This window comes from Nothoprocta perdicaria, unplaced genomic scaffold (assembly GCF_003342845.1).
Source record: "Nothoprocta perdicaria isolate Ctin4 unplaced genomic scaffold, notPer1 scaffold_111, whole genome shotgun sequence".
In the NCBI taxonomy this organism is placed as follows: domain Eukaryota; kingdom Metazoa; phylum Chordata; class Aves; order Tinamiformes; family Tinamidae; genus Nothoprocta; species Nothoprocta perdicaria.
The window spans coordinates 1,428,053-1,448,118 of NW_020454217.1; the positions used below are offsets into that span (position 1 = coordinate 1,428,053).

Sequence of the window (20,066 nt, forward strand, 5' to 3'; positions counted from 1 at the left end):
AAATATAATTAAGTAGCTCTAGGAATACAAGACAATTCCATTAACAGTTGTTTCTGTCTTAGACATTAAAATGACAAAACAATATTGAGGATCAGCAGTATCCACTAATAACCTTCAATATCTACAGAACTTCAACTACTTAACATACTGTTAGTCATAAACAAAACTAGTTGGGAGCTTAGAAAATCCACTACAACCACAGAGTGCAAAGTAAAAAATACTATACTGAAGGAAGTGGATTTCTGTTTTTTTTTTCTTTTTTTTTTTTAAGCATAAATATATATACAATAAAAAGCCCTATTCCATTTTTTTTCCTGGGATTTCTTAGATATCAGAGGGAATTCTGAGCACAGAACAAAGGTCGTATACGGCCTTACACTCAAAGAGATTGTTCAAATGCCCAATGCTCCCTGAAATAAGGAGAACAACATAGGGAGTTACCTGGTGAGCCTGTACTCTCTTCTTCATTAGGAATTGTTTGACTGTCGTGAGTTCTGTTCTAAAAATATCCTAAGTCCTTATGCGGTGCAATGAAATGCTACATTTACACAATAATAAACTGACTGGCATGCCTGTGAAACTCAGGCTCATATAAATTGACTACAGAAAGTGATTTTCCAAGAACAATTTAGCTTCAGCATTTTATAGTGACTAGTTGGCCATTTCAAAAACTACATAGGCATAAAGAAATTCCCAAAGTATTTGTGCCTGACTAGGGCCTGAAGGAAGAGCCAAACTGTTAACACAGCTGCACACTTCAGTAGGTTATCCCAACAGACTAAAGCTATAACACCCTAGACTGTACCATAGCCAGTTTTACAGGTTGAATTCAGCTTTACTTTCAATTACAAGTTCTAGCAAATCACACTAAGCTTTTTCGTTCTTTAAACCTAAGAGTAACAATGAATTCTCCTAACTCAGAAAAAAGTTAACTCAAGATAATAATTTTAGCAACTTTAGCATTGGAGCTGAAGTTGCTTGGCTTTGAAATAAAGTGCCATGAAACATAACTTTCTAAAGGTATCGTCATGAAGCATTGTATTGGCATACAGTGTTTGAAAGATGCTATGCTGTTAAATAAAAGGTGGGTAGCAGATTAGCAAGTTAACCAGTTTCACTTAAACTCTGCCATATGTCCATAATCTGCGCATAATGAGAAGGATACATATCTTTTATTTATATATTTTCATAGAAAGTGCATGTAGGCAAGTAAAATGGGAGAAATTAGATCAAAATCAACGTACATAATTCAATAGGCTCTTGAGTAAGAGATTAAAATAAAAGATAAGATGAAGCAGAAAACACTGCATGACTTACTGATAAATCATTTCATGATCTATTTCATTCTTTTGCCATTTAAGATGGATTGAAGAAGAGATAGATGAACTAAATTGTCAATCACACTTGTGCAGGCAAAATTCAGAAATACTGGAAGAGATTAGCTGGATTCATCTAGAAGTTGAAGTCACACCGATATAAAAGCTAAAAATCTATAAAGAAAACCTGTCAAGCTACTGATCGCTTATAGAGATGATATTTGGACAAATTATTTGTTAATTTCATCTCTAGTCATACTGCGAGTCTATATGAAATAGCTAGTTAAATCAAATACTGAACAGAGCATAGGCAGCTGTGGAGAAAAAGGCACTAAAAATTCACATTTCCAGTGCATCTTAACTTACAGAAGTTTTTTCTTACTTTTAAAATCAAATACGATGTAAAAGATTAAATTCCTTACTAGAGCCATACAGTTTAGAATTGGCTTCTTAAAATATCTCTTAACTGTTATTTTTCTTAATACTGCCTTTCTGCTGTACTCAGAGGTGCTCTCAGCAGCACTAACAGATAAAAGAAAAATGACCAAGGCTGAAACTGCTTTGCCATTTGGGAACCTCTGAATTCAGGGAGCCCCAGGGACCCAGCTTGGAGGCCCACCTTGAGTGAGTAGCTGAGACACTCACAGAATGAAAAGTCTTATTTGCCAATCGAAATGTCCCTACTGTGAAAGTTAGAAATGTGTATGAACATACATGACACTCGTGAATAATTTAAAGATGGCATTCAAATACTAAGTTTGATAACCTCCTATCAGAGGAAGTGCACAGGCGTCTGAACTCCTTCTATGCTCTCTTTTTGAGCTGCAGCAAATGATCTTCAGTAGCAAGTGCTGGTGTCTGATGACTGATGCACTATACATCTATATGTATGAAAAAGACTATTTCAACTTTGAGCTTTTAATAGATTTTTATGCCAGATTCATAATTGCTGTAATTTAACAGCCATAGGTAGCTTCACAAGAGTTACATATGCTACACTAGCTGAATTTGTCCTGCCACACTCAAAATTTCCTGGATTTCTATTCTATTCAAAAGTATGTTACCAAACATCATTGCTCAATAGTGGAAAAAATTACTTGACTTTCAGTAGCCTCATTCATAAGAATGTAAAAAATCACTGAAGATTAAATAATTGCACTTACAGTAGACAGACTTGATAGAGGTACAAAGAATTCATGCAAGTGGTGTTTAATGGTTCAGATATTGGAATTATGCTAGCCGAAATAAGTTTCTAGCTTTAGCAGTAACGGCCCAAGTGTCATACCAGACATTTGGTTTGTGCTGCTTCAGCATGAAGTGGAGAAAGGCCTTTATATCAGCATTTATTCTGTTACTTCTTTCATAAATTAGAGAGCAAAACAAAACCAAGCACTTCCAACAACACACAATACACAGCCCCATCCTGTAAGGAGATATAACTGAACCCTTTTACAGGCAGGTGTGCTGCTTAAACCACTGAAGCACCACATAAATTCAAGGATCTGCCCTGGTGATTGCTCATAGAACTGGGGTTAAATGCTGTGTTTCAATATTGTGCTTCTTCCATGCAGTACAACACTGCAATATGCCTGCTTGGGTTTATTTTATATGTGTATAATATATACACAAATAAAAAGTATCTTCTGCAAATAATATTTGGAATGTGAAAGACACAAAATGTAAACATTTTATTTGGCAGTTGTTTCAAACAGGTGAATAAATAAATGGAAAAGTACATCTTAATATTCTTTATAGCAACAGATGCAGTTGCACAAGTATTTACATATTGTGGATGCAAAGAACAGTTAAGTTAATTTCTTTTTGTTAAAAAATGCAACTTCCAACACTACTAGACTTGACAATTAAAGATGAAGATACTAGTAATACTTTGTTCTAGCAATCTCAACTTTTTAAAGGCATTCATTTGGAAGTAAGATAAGAGAGTCATCATGCATTTAGTTCATTTTGTCCACTTATGGTAGAAAGTCTGATGTAATCTCAGAATTATGAGTGTCATGCGCTTAAGTCAACTATGACATGTTTATAAATCAATGTAGTTCCCTTAAAACTTGAAGCAAAGAGAAAATCTCGTTTATCGATGGAGACATGTATGAAAGATCTTGGTGCCTGTACGTTTAATTCTTGAAACTTCATAAATTTTGCTTTTTCAGCATCCCAATAATAGACTTGAGTGAAAGAATAATCACTTCCAAGAATGGCATATTGATAATTACTTATCTGAAGTGGTTGGAATACCATTGACCCTCGAGATGGCATCCTCTGTAAATCCATGAATGCTGAACCACCCCATTTCATTACTTTAGAGTCCCCAATAAATCTTGTTAAACAAATGTACACATCCTCTTTCACTTTGAAATGTTTTACTGCATACGCATCTTCCATATCTTGGATATCAAAACGCTTAACAAATTCATTTGTTCCTTTGTTCCATTGATATATTACAGGTCTTTGGGAACTACTTGACAGAATTAAATGCGGTTTGCCGGATATTTCAAGATACTCCACATCAGTATCTCTGTACCAGGCATGCAGAGACTGATGGGAATAAAATCCATTCCCATTCCATTTGTAAACCGTGGTGAAACCAGCTTTTGAACTGTCTGCAACAACAAAATACCAGTCTTCAGCAATCCTGAAAGTTTCAATGTCATTGGGTTTTCGGATTTTAAGGATTTCAATATCTTGAATTTTTATAAACTTATTAGCAAAAATATCTCTTTTATATATGTGGGAGCCTCCAAACAGCTGCGCGACAATGACATACAGCTGACTCTCAATAACTATAGGTTTACACACAACAGTTGAAGTACCTATAAAGAGAAAAATAAAAGACATGGTTAGCACTGCTTTCTGGATCCTGGACCTTAATGTTATTTGGCAAGCACTGTTCATACCTGTAATGTTGTCATAGTTCCTGAACATCACTTCTACATGGTCCCATTCAAGAAAGATGCATTTTCCAGTAAAAGGTTGGGCAATAACCACATGCTCATCGTTCATATATGAGAAAGTGTCCACTGACAGAGATTGATATGGCAGGGACTGATAAACTTCAAATTCTGCAAAATTGTACACACACACACACACAACATATGGTAATTGCAGAGATACTTTCCCTGCTATACTGAAGCAGTTCCTACTTAACAGATATGAAACCATTACAAATTACATTATCTAATCACCAGTCAAATTTTCCGATGGATAAAGGAGCACTACAACCTATTTTTCATTCTTGCTCAGTTAAGAGAGGTACTATTTTATGTCCGAGTTCTTCAAATCCTTGTACAACATGTTAAGACTGAGCACAAGCAGTAAGGCCCCGCTCCCAAATCCTTCCCATGCCAGACTTTACACCCACACAGAATTCATATTGATTTTAGTAAAAGGTGTATCTGATAGACCTTTGACTTATTGCAAAAATGGACCTTACATTAGAAAAGAATAGATAGCTTTGCTTTTAATTCAACAAGATTAAATAATTTGAAGCACATTACCTGTAATAATACAATCAAATTCTTTTGGAGAGAGGGTATTGATTTTGCGCTTCTTATATTCCGGTGGGCTTTCACAGTAAATGTCTTCAACTGTTGCATTGGTGCTACCCAGCCACTCCACTAACCACTTCAGTTTGCAGTCACAATTAAACGCGTTTCCTCTAAGATCCCTAAATAAATAAATTAAATAATGCACAGAAAATAAGGAGTTAGCTGTCTCATTTCTCCTTGCAGGACAACAACAAACTGGACTTTTGTTAACTATATACCTCTTGCTTTCTCTAAATAGATGCTTTCTCAACTTAATTTGTCCTGATCCATTAGAGATCCTATAGTCAGTCAAATCTACATACCAGAACCCAAACATATTCTAGTCCCTTAAGGAAATCAAAGAAAACTTAATTTGATGATCAGTAAAACACTTCTGTTCATAGATACACAAAGTCCTAGCAAACTGCTACATATTTAGGGAGGCCATTTCTTTTGAATTAGCTTTTCTTAGTAAAATCATTGTAGATAAGAAAACAGCCATTAATGTAAGTTGTCAGCCAGTCAGGCAATATTTGTTATCTCCCTCAGCAGACAATGCTTAGGGTTTTAGGAGACACAGCGCAAAGGAGCCCTGTGAAGTATTTACAGTTGTCTTCTGTCACGTTTCAGAACGCCTGCTCAGGAATGGGAAGTGCCAGGAGCCGAGTGTGTGACCAGCTGGCGGGGATCAGTCATGCCAAGCAATGTCCTCCCGCACAGGGCACGTCCCCCCGCAGCTCTGCACGGTGAGTTCAGCCCACACGGGGCACAGAGCGGGCGGCCTGCTCCTACCACCCTGTGCCGGGTGAACCACAGACCGGCACACTGCAAACAGGCCACATTTCAGTGAAGCAGTTGAAGGGTTTAGCTATGTTTTATATTTTTTTATTCATATTTAATTTGTATATTTAAACAAATTGATGTTTTGGAGTGGCTGCAATTAGATTTAGGATATGGTACTCAATTAATTAAGACATTTAAACTATGCGATAAAAGATAACCTTCCCAGAAACATGTTGACATCAGAAATGTTGTTTCCATGAAATGTCATCCCCCCACGCTTCATATTGTGCTCTCATGCATTCTCAAGCATCTTTCTTTCTTTTTACTATGTCTTAACAAACATGCAAATCTCTTACATAATTATTAACATTTGTAAATAGTGAAATATTACAAGATAAAACAAATGATCAATAACACTGCACAAAAGTCAAGCCTATATCTGCTTCTATAATCTCTACTCAACAATAAGGAGGTCTATTGGCTTGAATAATTCTCTAAAAAGATCTATTTGTGTTTTTTGGTATAATTAATAGTTTAAGAACTGAAGATCAACAAAAATACCACACCAAAATATTTTGCAATATTTTCCAGTCATGAAAAGGGAATAGCATCTTTTCTAACCAGTGTTTGTTAATAAGAAATTGATGATTTCTTACACATTTGTTAAAGAATCCAAGCCTTTGAAGATGTCTTTTGGAAGTGTTTGGAGATTGTTATTTGCAAGACTCCTGTAAAAAAAGATACTTTGGCATCAGTGCTGGCTCATCAAATTACACATTTATGTGAGGTATAATACTGATTTTTCTTTTGTTTGTTTTGATTTTTTTGTACGGTAAAGAGCCCTAGTATTCTCCCGCACTCTAGTTCTAGAAGATTGCTTTCAAGAATAGCTCATTTACTTTATAACTCTTTCTTCTACTAAAATATCAGCCCTCCTCCTGCTTTCTTGACTCTTCAGCAGCCTTATAGCATTTACAATACTTCATTTAGTGGGGTAAAAAGTGCAATCACCTCTGGTGTTTTGCCAACACCATTATTTTAAAACAATTAGTCATGATTGGATCTACTAATGTTTTCTGTATGATGCAGCAATGAGTCGCGTTTGTCTCACTGCAACCTTCTGCTTTATTTTCTCTCTGCTGGAAGAAAAATCTAAACACTGTGTTTCACTCTATTGAATTTAGGCTTCTTTAGCCTAAGTCTTTGCAAGTATGCAGTAATAGACAAGAAATTGCTGATCAGCATGAACTTTGCTAAAATGTGCATGTGTGTGTGTAACCGACAAAAACAGTTCTGAATTCCCTATTTTTAAAAGTTTAGAAAGCAATCTTAAATTCAATTAATATTTCCGCTAGTAAGACATGCAAGCAGGCTTTCTACAAAGATGGTATTAAATTTTATTCAGGAATGTCTATGTAAGTCCACCAAAGATCCTGGGTACTCCTACATGTCACTGAGGACATGGCAGGAAGAGAATAATTTTACTGGGTACAGAGTAAGGCCTCCTTTGATAAAAAATTATTTACTATTGATGAGAAGAGATGAAAATAGAAAGAAATCCTTCTCATGCAAGATCCCACTTAGCTAGTAAGACTTAGAAACTTCCATTTTTAGTTGTAAAAACAAAATGTACTTAACAATTTCTCTACACAAGTAAAGCCACTTAGGCCTATACTAATTCAAGAACAGGTACAGACTTACAGAAGCCAGTGAGTCCTCTTTGCCTTATCCAGAATAATGAAATTGGGATTCTGTTATTCTATTCTTACTTTATTGCTGTCTATGCATACCTGATTGCAACATTGCTTGGTAGATGTGTCATGCGCCTCACTTATTTTTCATTGTATACACAAGAACAGTTCTCTAGAAGTCAGCTCAACTCATGTGAGCAAAGATAAGCAGAACTGGAAGCACAACGGGTTCAGCACACTGTATATTCCTATATTCTTAGTGACCTGCTTCATACCAAACTGAAAGGGGCGATAGACTTGGAAGTGCCAGTGGTTCACCTATGCTACAGGAATCTAGTTGAAAGAAAAAATTATGTTAGTTTTATAGATTTGCCTACTTTTGGATTAAATCATTCATTTTTTGTTCTGTGTAAAAAGCTACATACACCCTAGGTAACATGCTGCCATGTCTAGATAGTGCTCAGTATGCTATTCGGTTAATAATAAAAACAAAGGCAGAGTCAAGCATTTAGTTATACTTATGGACACATATTTTGAAATTCTGAAAGAAATGCAGCGAAATTGTTTATTTTTTCTTAAGTTTAAACAGCAGATGAATCGTGTAAAATAACAATAAATATGAAATGGTTCTACTTCACAAGGCAATTATTAAAGTTAACTGCATAATAAAACTACAAATGTTTGTATAATTTGCTTCATTGCAAAAGTCATGTTGTGAGACGAAGTGAATAGATTAAATAGGAAAAAGTTCATCTCCTCCTCTAACTTCATGAGAGTTGTTATTATGCTTATTTACTAGGCTCTTTCAAATGTACTTTAATGGCTCAAAAGTACTCTCCTGTTTCTCAAATGAGAAACGCCTCAGGAGGCCAAACAGTTACTCTTAATTTGTATGTACAATCTGTCCCAAAGGGTGGGGAGCAGTTCTGCAAAGAGATTATCTAGTCACAGTCTGTTGTTTATGGACCTGCTTTTGCAGTTATTTTGTCTGAAAATTTCTCATCGTCCTCTTGTAATTCACTTCATGCCCAACAGCACCATGATGCATAAATCTCCCAAAAATGTGCATGCAACCACATGCAAACCGTAATGGCTTCTCAGATGTGATTCTATCTTTTGCATATGTTTTCTCTTATGAAACTGTTGAAGCATCCCCAGAAACCGACATAGCAGTCAAAGCAAGATGTTACTCTTGGACTGTACACTCAGATGGAGAAGGAACTGTGTCTTCCTCTGCGTTAGAAAAGCAATTTGCTCGCTGGCAGTAACAGCTACTAAATAAATAAATGGATATAATAAATAATGTACTGGAACCTATTGTGAATATTCATGTACATAGATATTTTGAAGATAGGGTCCCAGTTACCAATCTTACCAATCTCTCTCCCCTTTCTAACAACACTATAATTATGCCTATAATATAATTATACCTAAACTATAATATGGATTTTTATAGGATGTGCACAACCAATTTATGTATCTTTTCCCTTCTTTTCCTTCTTTCCCCTTTGTCAGTCCTAGAGGTTTTCTACAAGTGACCTCCTATACGTGAGTAGTTGCAGTAAATTCACGGTTCAGCAGTTTGGAGTCTAGTCTATTCCAACCAAAGAGGAAACAGTAGAACATTTTACAGTACAGCCACTATGTGGTGCAGGATTTGGTGAGTTGTAGTTAAGCTATTATACTTATGCATTAATTATTTAAATTTGAACATGTTCTGTCTTCTGCATCTAGATTTATTAAAGAAAAAGGCAAGTGATCCTGATTTAACCCCTCTTGGAGGTTATGATGTTAAAGAAAAAGGTCAGGATCCACTCCCCTGCTTATGACAAATACCCCAAGATATACGCTTATAAATGCAAATGCTCAGAGATGGGTATAAATCTGCATCAAGCACACCCCAAATGGTTTTGCCTATGTATAGGAAGTGCATTATATAATCTAGCCTTCCTCTCTAACAGGAGGTCTCTCTAACAGAATACATTGTATTTTTAATGCTTTTTAGAGTGTATACTGTATTTTTAATAAATTACCACTTGTTAAAATAAAATTGTTAAGACATAAACTTGACATAACACAGAGACAGAAGCCTGTTTAAAAACTCCCTTGTCAGATCAGACCTTAAGGATGCTACTCTTGCATCTGCAGTTAAATGTTACAGGTATTCATCGCCTGGGTGCGTTTTAGCTGCCGAGCACAGCAGGGAGATACCTCTGCTGATCTGCACGTGGCAAGTGCTGTGTCTAATGGGCACCTTAGCACAGAGCGCTCCTGTGGCTAGTGTAGGCTCTGTGTGAGGGGCCTGCGGCGTGGCCGAGGCCAAGGGCCTGGCGGGGCCTCCGGAGAGCCAAAGAGCTGTGTGGGTGCATGGGGAAAGCAAAGCAGGCCCCGGTGCTGGCCCCGGGGCTCCGCTGATGATCCTGCTGAAGTCCAGTGGCTGATTTTGCCACAAAGCAAAATGGAAGAACTGGGTCTGTAAATCACCTTGAACAGAGCGTCGGTGCAACTCCCATTTTTAAAATCGCTGAGCGTAGGTGTTTTCAAACCTGATTGAGTCACAGTTGATGGGTATGGGCAGTGGTTGAGCTGAACACAGCTATGAAAGGTAGTAGCTGGTTCCAGCAATGGAAATAATGTGCTTCCAGATCCACGCTACACTAGACGTGCCTGCGAAGAGACAGGCTTCAAGCCCTCAACACTTACATCTTTTCTCACCAAGTCCCAAACAAGGACTCAGACACATTCCCTCGCTCTCCTATCTCACCTCACTGGCGCCAGGTTCCTGACCCATCCTGTTTTCATTCTGCTCCTCCTGCTCTGAGCAAAGAGAGGCAGGGAGCTATTGCCACACACTGCTTGCAAGCTGTTTGGGAACCATCCTCTATACGTACCGCAGTTTGCAACTCTTTGGTGGAAACACAGAGATTAACAGTCAAATTAAATTAATATTAGTACTGCTTAAACCAACGTAAATAGTGATGCATCAAAATGCTACATTAAACAACACAAAGGTTCAGTTACTATATTAAATGTACCAAGTAATATATTCAACCACTTTTACTTACAGGTGAATTAAAGATTTCAGTCCTCTGAAAGTATTTCTTGAAATTGACTTAATGCTGTTGTTCTCTATGAACCTGTAATGGGTCGCAAAGTCATTCCGGTCAAAGCAATGCCTGGAACTTGGAAGCCCACCCACTCTACTCAACAATGCCAGGAAATATCATTTTGTCCACTCACAAATATTCTAGATGAGGAAGGCCCATGAAAGCATCATCACTAATAGCATCAAATGTGTTTGATGTAAACAACCTGTGTAAAGAGATGCAAAACAAAACATTAAGTTATCAGCATCTTTAGAAAATGGTGCAGTAAGCCAGTGTGGGCCAACCTTCTATTGACTGGTTTTATAGTTTTGTCTCTGTAAGCACAACAGGATGATAAGGCTGCAACACACTGTAGATGTATTACACCTTTAGTGTGCTGCAAATGGAAGATTTCCTAAGGACCCAACAAATTGTTGCTTTGCCTCCTTGGGCTACCTGATAAAATTCCATTGACTTCTGCGGGCTATAAATGGGGGTTGTCATGCCTTTAAAACAGCCTGATAGCACAAGAGTCTGTGAAGACATACCTGGATGACAACGAAATGTTCAAGTACCAGGGAAGCCTGAACTGTGTTGAAGACCACTTACATTTGACAACAATACAGGGCAAGTATCCACCTTGTTAACCAGACATCAGGTTGAATTTGTGTAGCTGGCAGGTAGGATAAACCTTTAACTCACAAGTTATACTTGTGAGCTTACATGGCCTGAGGGTACTGAGAAATCACTGAGAAAAAATGGAAAATCTCATAACATCATTTTAATTTAGTCAGTGTTCATATCAGGACTATTTTAAAACCATACTTTACCAATTGGAGATGGCTCTGAGTGTGCACATATATTTTTCATCTGTCTAGCTGTATAAATGCCAGCAACATGCTTAATTTTACGTAATCTTGTAACCATTAAGAATGCACTACCGTGGATTTTTCCAGCCTTACGCAGATTCACCAATGTTTGCATTTGTCCATTTTAATTAAGCTCTGGCCTGCCACATCTTTAATATGACAAGGCATTATCAAGCAAGGCGAACTTCACTTTCCCCACTGGAACAACAGATGCACATGTATATTTTATTCAGTGGGCCTGACAGATACATGGGCTTATGCTACAATGTCCTCAGGCATTCAGGAATTCAAGATTTCAAAGTATGAATTAATACACTTAATGAGTTAACCTTGTATGTTAAAGTCTGCATTAAAAATGCAAATTTTTAATACAATAAAATTCCATTTGATTTATTTTCTATTTTATTTCTATTGCAAACTGTGCTTTTTGCATTTAATATGTGTTCCTACATCTTTAAAAATATATATAAGCAAGAAAGTCTTCCTCTTGGTTAGAAACAAAAGTATTTCTCTTTCTCAGAAAAAAAAAAGTATTTCTTTAAAAACTCTGGACCACAAGAGCCACTTAGTAAATCTGCTGCCTGCAATTTTTTTTTTTTTACTTTTCTGCTGAGGTTTTGCTGGGTAATCTTTCTTTTTCTGCACTCAAGAATAGGGTAGTGGCTCTTTAAATAGCATAGTAATTTAAATAGTATAACAGTTTTGGAGATCACTGGGCTTATAGCACAGGTCTTGCACTCAGTGAGCTCATTTGCCTCCCAGTATAGCCTCCCCCCTTGCTCTGACGGCTCTGTCACATTTATTTGATGCACAGAGTGGCTTTTCTCCCACTCGGTGACCTCAAAGGCCGGGTTTGCTCCATCTGTGAGGCACCAACTGGTTACTTCTGGGTTGGGGATGGAGGCTCGAGAGGCTGCTCTGCAGCTAGGGAGTGCATTGCTTAGCGGGAGCCACGTGCTGCGGGCAGGTACAAACCCCAGTGCTGCGATTACCTCCCCTCTCCAGCATTTTCAGGTCGCTGCTTTACAAGGGCCCCTTCAGCCCGCTGCAAGATGCACAGAGTTACACGGGCTGGAGGGGAAGGCAGGGAGATTCTGTCTGCATTTCACAAACGCTGCTGTTTGGCACTTCACCGTATCTGTGTAGGTCGTTCTTATCTCTGCTGCCACCCGAAGAGCACACAACGTACCATCCCCCCAAGAAGGGCTCTCCTGTCCTAGCTCTGTGCTACTCTTCTAGACGGAATGAAAAGGGACTTGTGAATGGTGTTTAGCACAACGGCATCGTGATTTTTCTACAGAGCATTGCCACCACTACAGGAAAAATCACAGGAAATAGAAATAGCAGCAGATATAATTCACACTCAGAAATATGCATCTTGCATACTGGAAATATCAAGTTAACATTCGGACCTTAAAAACGCTGGAGTTTATTACATAAAAAATATGGATAGGCTGCTAAATCTTGCTACTGGTTAAATTAAACCTACTAATATAGTTTTAAGCATGCCAAGTCAAAATTTAGCATAATTTCAAATTATCTTGAGTTTTGCATACATATTCTTATTTTGCTTACTCTGTCCTCTTTGAAATGTGGAGTTTTTTCTTTCCTGCTTACTAACTGGAGCGTTGGTCCCACAGATACAATCCTACTTCCCTGTGCCATATTTAAAGAGGGCTCATTTGCCTCAGATCAGCAGCCTGACACTTTACAAAGATGGCAAGCAGTTCAGCTACCATGTTAGAAATATATCTGGAACAGTATTCAGCAATATTTTTAGACAGCATAAGTAGTCTGTGGATTGTTTGGACCATTTTAACATATCACTCTTGAAAGCTCATCATGGAGCAAAACCTGCTCTTCTAGGGTTGGAGCTTTTGCTGCAGCGTTTTATTTGCAGCAGCTCAGAAAATGTAGCTCAATGAAGTGAATGCCAGACCATGCAAATAATTACTATTACCCAAATGCCAAAAGCTGTTGCCCTAGACCAAGACCCCACTGTGCTGGGCATAGATAAATTCAGAATAACAAGAATGTGTCTGTTCTACTCCACCCTACCCAATCTGCCTTCCCCAGTGGTGGGCTTGCCAAGTGTAGGAGGCATCTCGTAGCCAAGAGCAATGGTTATGATATCCCACTCACTCCCTTCAGATACAAGCACAGTACAAATGCTGCCATGTTTTTGTTTTTGTTTTTTTTTTCTCTTTCATTTAAAAGGCACTTTGCAGGAATTATGTGAGATATGTCTTTTCTGTGGTCTCTGACTACCTGGGAAAATCTTCTTAGGAATAAAGCACAATAAAAAAGCATTTAGGTTTCCATAGTAACTACATTTACCTATTTGCCCTGTATCCAAAATCGCACAGTATGTCTGCACCTCCTTATCAGCTCCACTTGAGGTAGCAGAGTACAGCTAGGGTCAGGATTCAGCTACCAGTGCACCAACAGTTTAATGTGACAGCCTTAGGGCTCCTATAGCCACACTATGTTTCTGACCAAACCGAGGGTGCATGTGAAGTCACTCTGGGACAGATGTCTGATTTTGATTTTGATCATATCAAGGAGTCTTTCTTGCCAGATTCCTGAGATGATCCTGGATGTGTTCCAGCCTGGTAGCACATCCACTATAAACAGTTCAGGTTACACCCCCTCTACCTTTGTATAACTAGCAATTATATAATCGTATGCCACATTTCTAGAAAATCTGTGAATCGGTAAAAATCTGATATAAAAATGAATCTAATATCTAAACATGCAAAAATATTCTCAGCTTACAATATTTGATTCTGAAATAATTGCTTAAAATTATTGTTCAACTAAAATCTTTACTTGTGTGTATTTTCAAAGAACATGAGAAAACAAATAGGGTCAAATGCAGACCCTATCCAGACAGAACTTGTGACTAAACTTCCACAGAAGTCAATGGCAATTTAACATGAAAAAGGACTGCAGGACCTGTCCCACTGAAATTAAGGACCTGACCTGAGAGGTTCTGAGGTTGTAGTCGATGAGAGTTGCAAACAGGCAGCATTTGATTGGGATCAGGCCCTAGGACTGCAGAAAAGAAACTGGAATAGTTGTTGCAATGCTTAGATCCCTACTGTAATATTAATTAAAGTATAAAGATAGCATATGTTCTGTCACAGAAAGCTTCAGAACGTAATAATTCAAAATAGCACTGACAACAAATATCCTTGCAAAATACTAAGCACATACAGTCTGAAAAAATTAAACATGCACTATCATTCAAATTACTTAAAACTCTTGTATTTTGCTATCTATGAACATTCTTTTGCTATTTCTTATAAAGTTAATACTGAGACCATTTCTATAGTATCTGTGGACACATTTACATTTCACATACAACAACAAAAAATACACAAATATTTCTCACAGAAGCTGCAGAGATGGTGTGAGCAAAAAACTCCCTTCTGGGATTTTAGTAAAAGCAGATCTCACAAAGGATCTGGAAAAAAGAATAAAAACAACCTCATGTTAATATAGCCTCATATACTCATGCTTATAATACTGATTTGGGTATCACAGAGAAATTTATTTATACAAGCACTGCAAATAATAAAAAAGAAAAAAATGCTACAGCTTTTATGTAGTATAGAGAAAGATATAAAATGGTATGTGTGCACATACAAAGACAGACACATAGACAGATGAAAGAGATGTTAAAATCACAATTCAAGGATGCAGCACAATTTTAACACATTAGCTGATGATTCTGAATGCTGGAGGTACTCCCTGCAGCAAGCATCTTTCAGTACGCACTGAAAACACCACACATCCAAGTTCATTTTAAATCATAAATTAAATAACCAAATGCTTACAGCCCTTACAGTGAGATAACATCAGGCGGAACGCTGCGAGGAATAGATCTGGCATTTTCACATAAAGCATTATCTTTGGTACAAGTACACCAGGCAGGACATTTTGGCTTCACTGGTTTCTTCCCTTCAGTCAGCAAAAGCACAGATAAAAGGCATAAGAAATAAGCAATTCTTCTAAAGGGTCTGCTGGCATTTCCCATTCTTTTGATCTGCTCTCGATCCAGTCAGTTGAAAGAATATCCCAAAACATGAACGGGGGTTCTTTATTCAGCCATTGGACGTCTTTCTATAAGTCCAGGTCAATATTTGTCTCTGCTTTCCCAACCCTTTTCTTTCTCTTTCACTCTGTTTTTGTAGACAGAAACCTGCAGCTGATCTGTATGTTTCCACTCACTCAGGCACTGTACTGCTCAGAGAAGAGACCTGCGAGGTGCTGTAAGATGGGGAAAATCCAACCGGCTGAAAAAAAAAAAAAAAAAAAAAAAAAGACTTGCATCACCACAAAAACACCGAGCACAACACAGCATTAGATTGCAAAGTGATGTAACTGAGAAATACACTGCTTTCTGTTTTCGCAGGGAGGCCCTTTCCCTGTTACCAAAAATAGTACAGCATTATGTTTTGCTGGTGGGTGGGTGAGTGGGTGTGGGGTGGAGTATACGTGTGTGTGTGGGGAGAAATCAGTCATCTTTTACTGGATCCCTACAACCTCACGAACCTCTGAGAATTGTGCCTTATATATTGCAAGCAGCAGAGGAACTAGAGCCAGTATCTCCTGGAAAATGAATCGAGGGAAACCATCAAAAGCATTGCTGCAAAAGCTGTTAGATTAATTTTTATCCTTAGCTCTTATTGCACATATTTGTACCACACAAAAACAAGCTGCTACACATGGAAAATATTACAATGCATGAGAGAATGCCTACAACTGTCATTCCTAAACAAATATTTTGTCATGCAAAATAGCCCTTAAACTGCATTTTTAAGACAAAAAAAATCAAAGAAACAAACAAATTTTAAAAAAAACACAGTCTGATGCATGTTTTCTGAGCTTGTGCATCAAGCACTGTTGAGAAGGGATAATATTAATTTAAAAAATCAAGTTCAGTATTTATTTGTTTGGGGACTGCTTTGATCATTTTACATGAAAGAAAATGTTTTTTAACACTAGCTATATTACAGTTATAGTTATGGACCTTATTTGAAAAATGAAAGGAGAGGGACAAATCCCTACGGCAATAATGAGTGCCTGCAATACTGCCTGGAGGCTGCAACTGGGGTTAGGTTTAGGTGCACCACAAACACCCCAAGACACAGGCTTCACCCTGAAGACTTTACAGTGAACTATATTAAATATTTTATTGGATCTTATGAAAGACAAGCGACACCTAAGTGTTATACTGCAAAGAATGGCAAGATAGACAGCTAATGAATGCCAAATAGTTGGAAATCCATGATGATTTTTTTTCTATTAGGAGGTTCCTATTAGAAGAGATTTGCAAACTTTAATAGTTCTCAGCGCTTCCACAATGCAACTGAGAGCATTATATAATTACAACATTTGCATCAATCTGATGGTAACAGAAAGCTTAACAATTTGCATCTTTCTTCGTCAGAAAGGGTGCCAACAAGGCCCTAGCACCCAGATGTGTGCCCAGTAGGAATTTCAGGTACTATGGCTGGGAGATGGCAAAGAGGGAGAGCAGCCTGCAAAACTGCAAGAAATGCAATATAAGGTGACTGGGGAGGCCCGCACTGATAGCGGAGTCTCACCAGTGTGAAGAGGCAGCCCTGGGTCCACCAAGCTCACACCAGCCAGTGGGAACTGCATCACCCAAGGCCCTCAGGATGGTTGGAAAGGTGCCCAAAGCTTTCAGTAGCAGAGGCCAGGCTGGGAGACAGCCCCACTTGTGCAACAGCCCCGTCCCCTCCACACGGCCCTGCCTGGGGGCAAAAGGGCAACTCTCCCTTTCGCCACGTTCTCTCTCTCTCTCTCCCTCTATTTTATTTTTTAATGCTCTTTATTAATTCAAGTGTGGGCCCATGTATTTGCTCACAAGAAAATCTTTCGTATCAGCAGGACTGGTTCCAGCCAGGAGTGCCGCAACGCTGCACTAATGCAAAGCCCTTCCATCTTCTATAAGCAAATGGCACAGCATTACAGTAACCAAAGCGCTGCAATCATTACCAAGCAAATGGTGCTCCCTTCCCAGGGGCATAAAGGTTAGTCCTTGCTGTGGAAATGATGTCATAGCAGCACTGAGAAGGCAGCTGGCTTGGCGGTACTCGCCTAAGTCATCTGCGTTACCTTCCTGCCTTGGGAACTGACCCCTCCGGAACTCCGAGTGGCCCAAACTTCTGCTGAGGTGAGAACAGCAAACACTCTAACTTTCTTTTGCTGAAAAAAAAAGGCCCGTTGTTGTTGTTTGTTTATTTCTGGCAAAGCTACTCATTGCCATGGCAATATTTTGCCATTGATGGTAAAACCCCATGTCTCTTTTTTTAAGCTCATTCACTGAAATCCACCATCAATTACCTAGGCATTTCTTTTTAGTTTATACTCCAGCAACACTGTGTACCTCCTGGAAACTTCGCAGGGGGGCAGTTTTTCTGTAACAAAAGCACATTCTGTAGCAGAACAGCAATCCTGTTCTAATTTTATCTGTGCAGAAAACTGCCTTAGTTTCCTATTCCAAACTACCAGCCAAAACAACTGTTTTCCCAAATTGCAAGCATTATGAATATTTACAACAATTCTGCAAATAGAGATGCATACATTATATTTTTAAGGCTCCTTTTGTGCCTAGCTCAGTATCTTAGCTCTTGCTATGGCACAGTTTAGAAACCACATTGCTCTGTGGATTTTCAGGGGCATTCGCACTCTCGAGCCATTGCAACACTTGGCTCCCGCTTTCCCAATGCCGTCGCCGCTTGCTTTCTGGTTCAACAGACCAGGCAATCGCCTGCTGTGCCCACATCTGAGCGTCTCCTTCTAGGGCCTTGCTGGCTTGTTTTTATCTTATATTTCAGCTTTTGATAGGGCACAATGCAGGTCATAATTAAATTCCCTGTTTTCAGCGTGTTTGATGGAGAGATGTGGGTAGGTTGTGGCTTGTTGGATTAGATAGGCTTCTCATTTTTTGCTGATTTAATGGAAAAAGCTTCACCTTGCATTGCAATGGAGGTGCTTGCTGGCAGACATGTTTCAGTATGGGCAGTGATAAGCTTTTGCTGTGCTTCTGGCTCTCATTATTAGTTGTAATCTGGTTTATCTGGCTTCGGTGAGATGTTAATTAGCTAAAGCCATTGGATCCTTTTTGGTAGAACGAGATATATCGATACAGACATATGTGCCTATATTTCAAGCAAATCATCCTTAAAATTAACTCAGTTTTCTCAGCTGTGACTGCTAAGTCTGAATTACACTGTGTTCATTTTGTGTTCTGCTCTACTATCACTACTGCTAGGTGGCTACTGTAGCCTGGCAACACGGAGAACTGCAGTAATCTCTGTTCTCTACAACCTCTTAAGGTTTAACTGCTAACTCCTATCAGTAGGTTTTGCCTTTTGCATTTGCTGTGCACTTTCCTTTACTTACAAATTTGGCAGAGATGTCCACCAGTTCCTTGTTTTCTTTCCTCCTTTATTGTAGCTGCTTTCTTTTAGCTTAATCAGGTCTGAGAAGAAGCCCTCAAAAACAAAAAACACATGGAATGAGGCCAGTCTAGCCCTTGGAGACATGAACCTGCTTGTCGCAGTTTTTTCTTCTAAAGCTTTTTTTTTGTAATTTTTGTCGTCTTCTTTAACAGCTGAGAATTATTCAGAGCAGAGCAGATTTTATTATTTCTTATACTTTTTAATATGCTATGGTATTTCTCTTTTGTAATTTTGACTAGAGAGAAAGAAAGTAATCCTTAATGAATAAATATCACTGACATATACTCTCTGCATGATAGGAACAAAACAACTTATTTCATCAAAGATATCTAAACTGTGTGATGAAAACCTCTGATAATAAAATATAAAGTTTGGTACTGTCATATGACACTCAAAACTAAAGATGCTTTAGGTAGTTGTCATTAGTACTACCTAATCCATCATCTGGTATTCTGTTTCCTAACCAGATTCAGCACAACTTTTGCAACTTGGCTTCTAGTGCAAACATATGCATTTATTATTATTTACTAGAAATATATTATTTACAAATATTCTTGAATATGTGGTTTAAATTTGAATAGTTCTATGAGTAAACCTGTTTATTAAAATATTTAAGGAAAGTAAACACAAAAGGTCAGGCTATAGATCCAAATTTAAAAAAAAAAAAGATATATTTTTTAGGGATTAATTCTGCTCCACTGTCTGTATTTGCATACTCACATTAGTCCAATATGTTTTCATTACCAACATATGGCAAAGTTCTAATAAGTTTCCTGTGACTACGTTTCCTTTTGCAGAAACATATACTACTACAGTTGTAATGTATTTCATCCTGCTCAGGGAAAATTTTGTTGTCTTTTCTGTGTTCTATATGAGCTGCCTGCACATACGTGGCCTAATCCAAAATCCACTGAAGCTGATGGCTGGACTTGAGTAAAATTTGCTGGGCTTTGCCAGTATTTTACCACACAGATACACAATCATCAAAATCACCTTCCTCCCCTCAAAAAAAATTCAGGAGTCTTATTCTTCTAACAGACAGGATATTGTCCCTTATACATGACATTGTATTTGGGGCAGGATTTTGAGATTAGAGACTCCAACAAATGTTTCATAAATTCTAATTTTCCTTCTCAGAGGGCCACCCTTTTCACAAATTCTGCAATAAATGACAAATTTCAAGCAGTTGAGGCTAAAGCTGCACTTCCAGTAAACAAAACTAAGTCTTGAATTCTAAATAGTTCTGAAAAGACTATGCTTCCTGGTGGATCTGGCACCAC

At 38.2% G+C, this 20,066-nt stretch overlaps 1 protein-coding gene across 2 annotated transcripts; it reads right to left on the reverse strand.

The window, feature by feature from the left end:
* Positions 1 to 427: 427 nt before the first annotated feature.
* LGI1 (leucine rich glioma inactivated 1) lies at positions 428 to 18,762 on the reverse strand. 2 transcript variants are annotated; one of them, XM_026051086.1, is made up of 9 exons: positions 18,728 to 18,762; positions 15,139 to 15,588; positions 14,685 to 14,756; positions 10,576 to 10,647; positions 10,401 to 10,472; positions 6,301 to 6,372; positions 4,832 to 5,001; positions 4,232 to 4,396; positions 428 to 4,147 (listed from the first exon to the last, which is right to left on the reverse strand). In XM_026051086.1, exons 2-9 carry the CDS (start codon positions 15,327 to 15,329, stop codon positions 3,330 to 3,332), a joined length of 1,632 nt encoding a protein of 543 aa, XP_025906871.1. In that variant the 5' UTR covers positions 15,330 to 15,588; positions 18,728 to 18,762; the 3' UTR covers positions 428 to 3,329. The 2 variants fall into 2 exon arrangements, with proteins under 2 accessions (XP_025906871.1, XP_025906879.1); XM_026051094.1 differs by lacking the exons at positions 15,139 to 15,588; positions 18,728 to 18,762 and adding an exon at positions 14,273 to 14,344 and having other exon boundaries at positions 14,685 to 14,751.
* Positions 18,763 to 20,066: the final 1,304 nt, after the last annotated feature.

Coding starts and splice junctions, on each gene's coding strand:
- LGI1 (XM_026051086.1), bottom strand. CDS start 15,329: ATGGGAAATGCCAGCAGACCCTTTAGAAGAATTGCTTATTTCTTATGC. Junction 6,373..10,400: donor CTGAAATCTTTAATTCACCT/GTAAGTAAAAGT, acceptor CTTTTTTTACAG/GAGTCTTGCAAATAACAATC. Junction 5,002..6,300: donor TTGGATTCTTTAACAAATGT/GTAAGAAATCAT, acceptor TTATTTATTTAG/GGATCTTAGAGGAAACGCGT.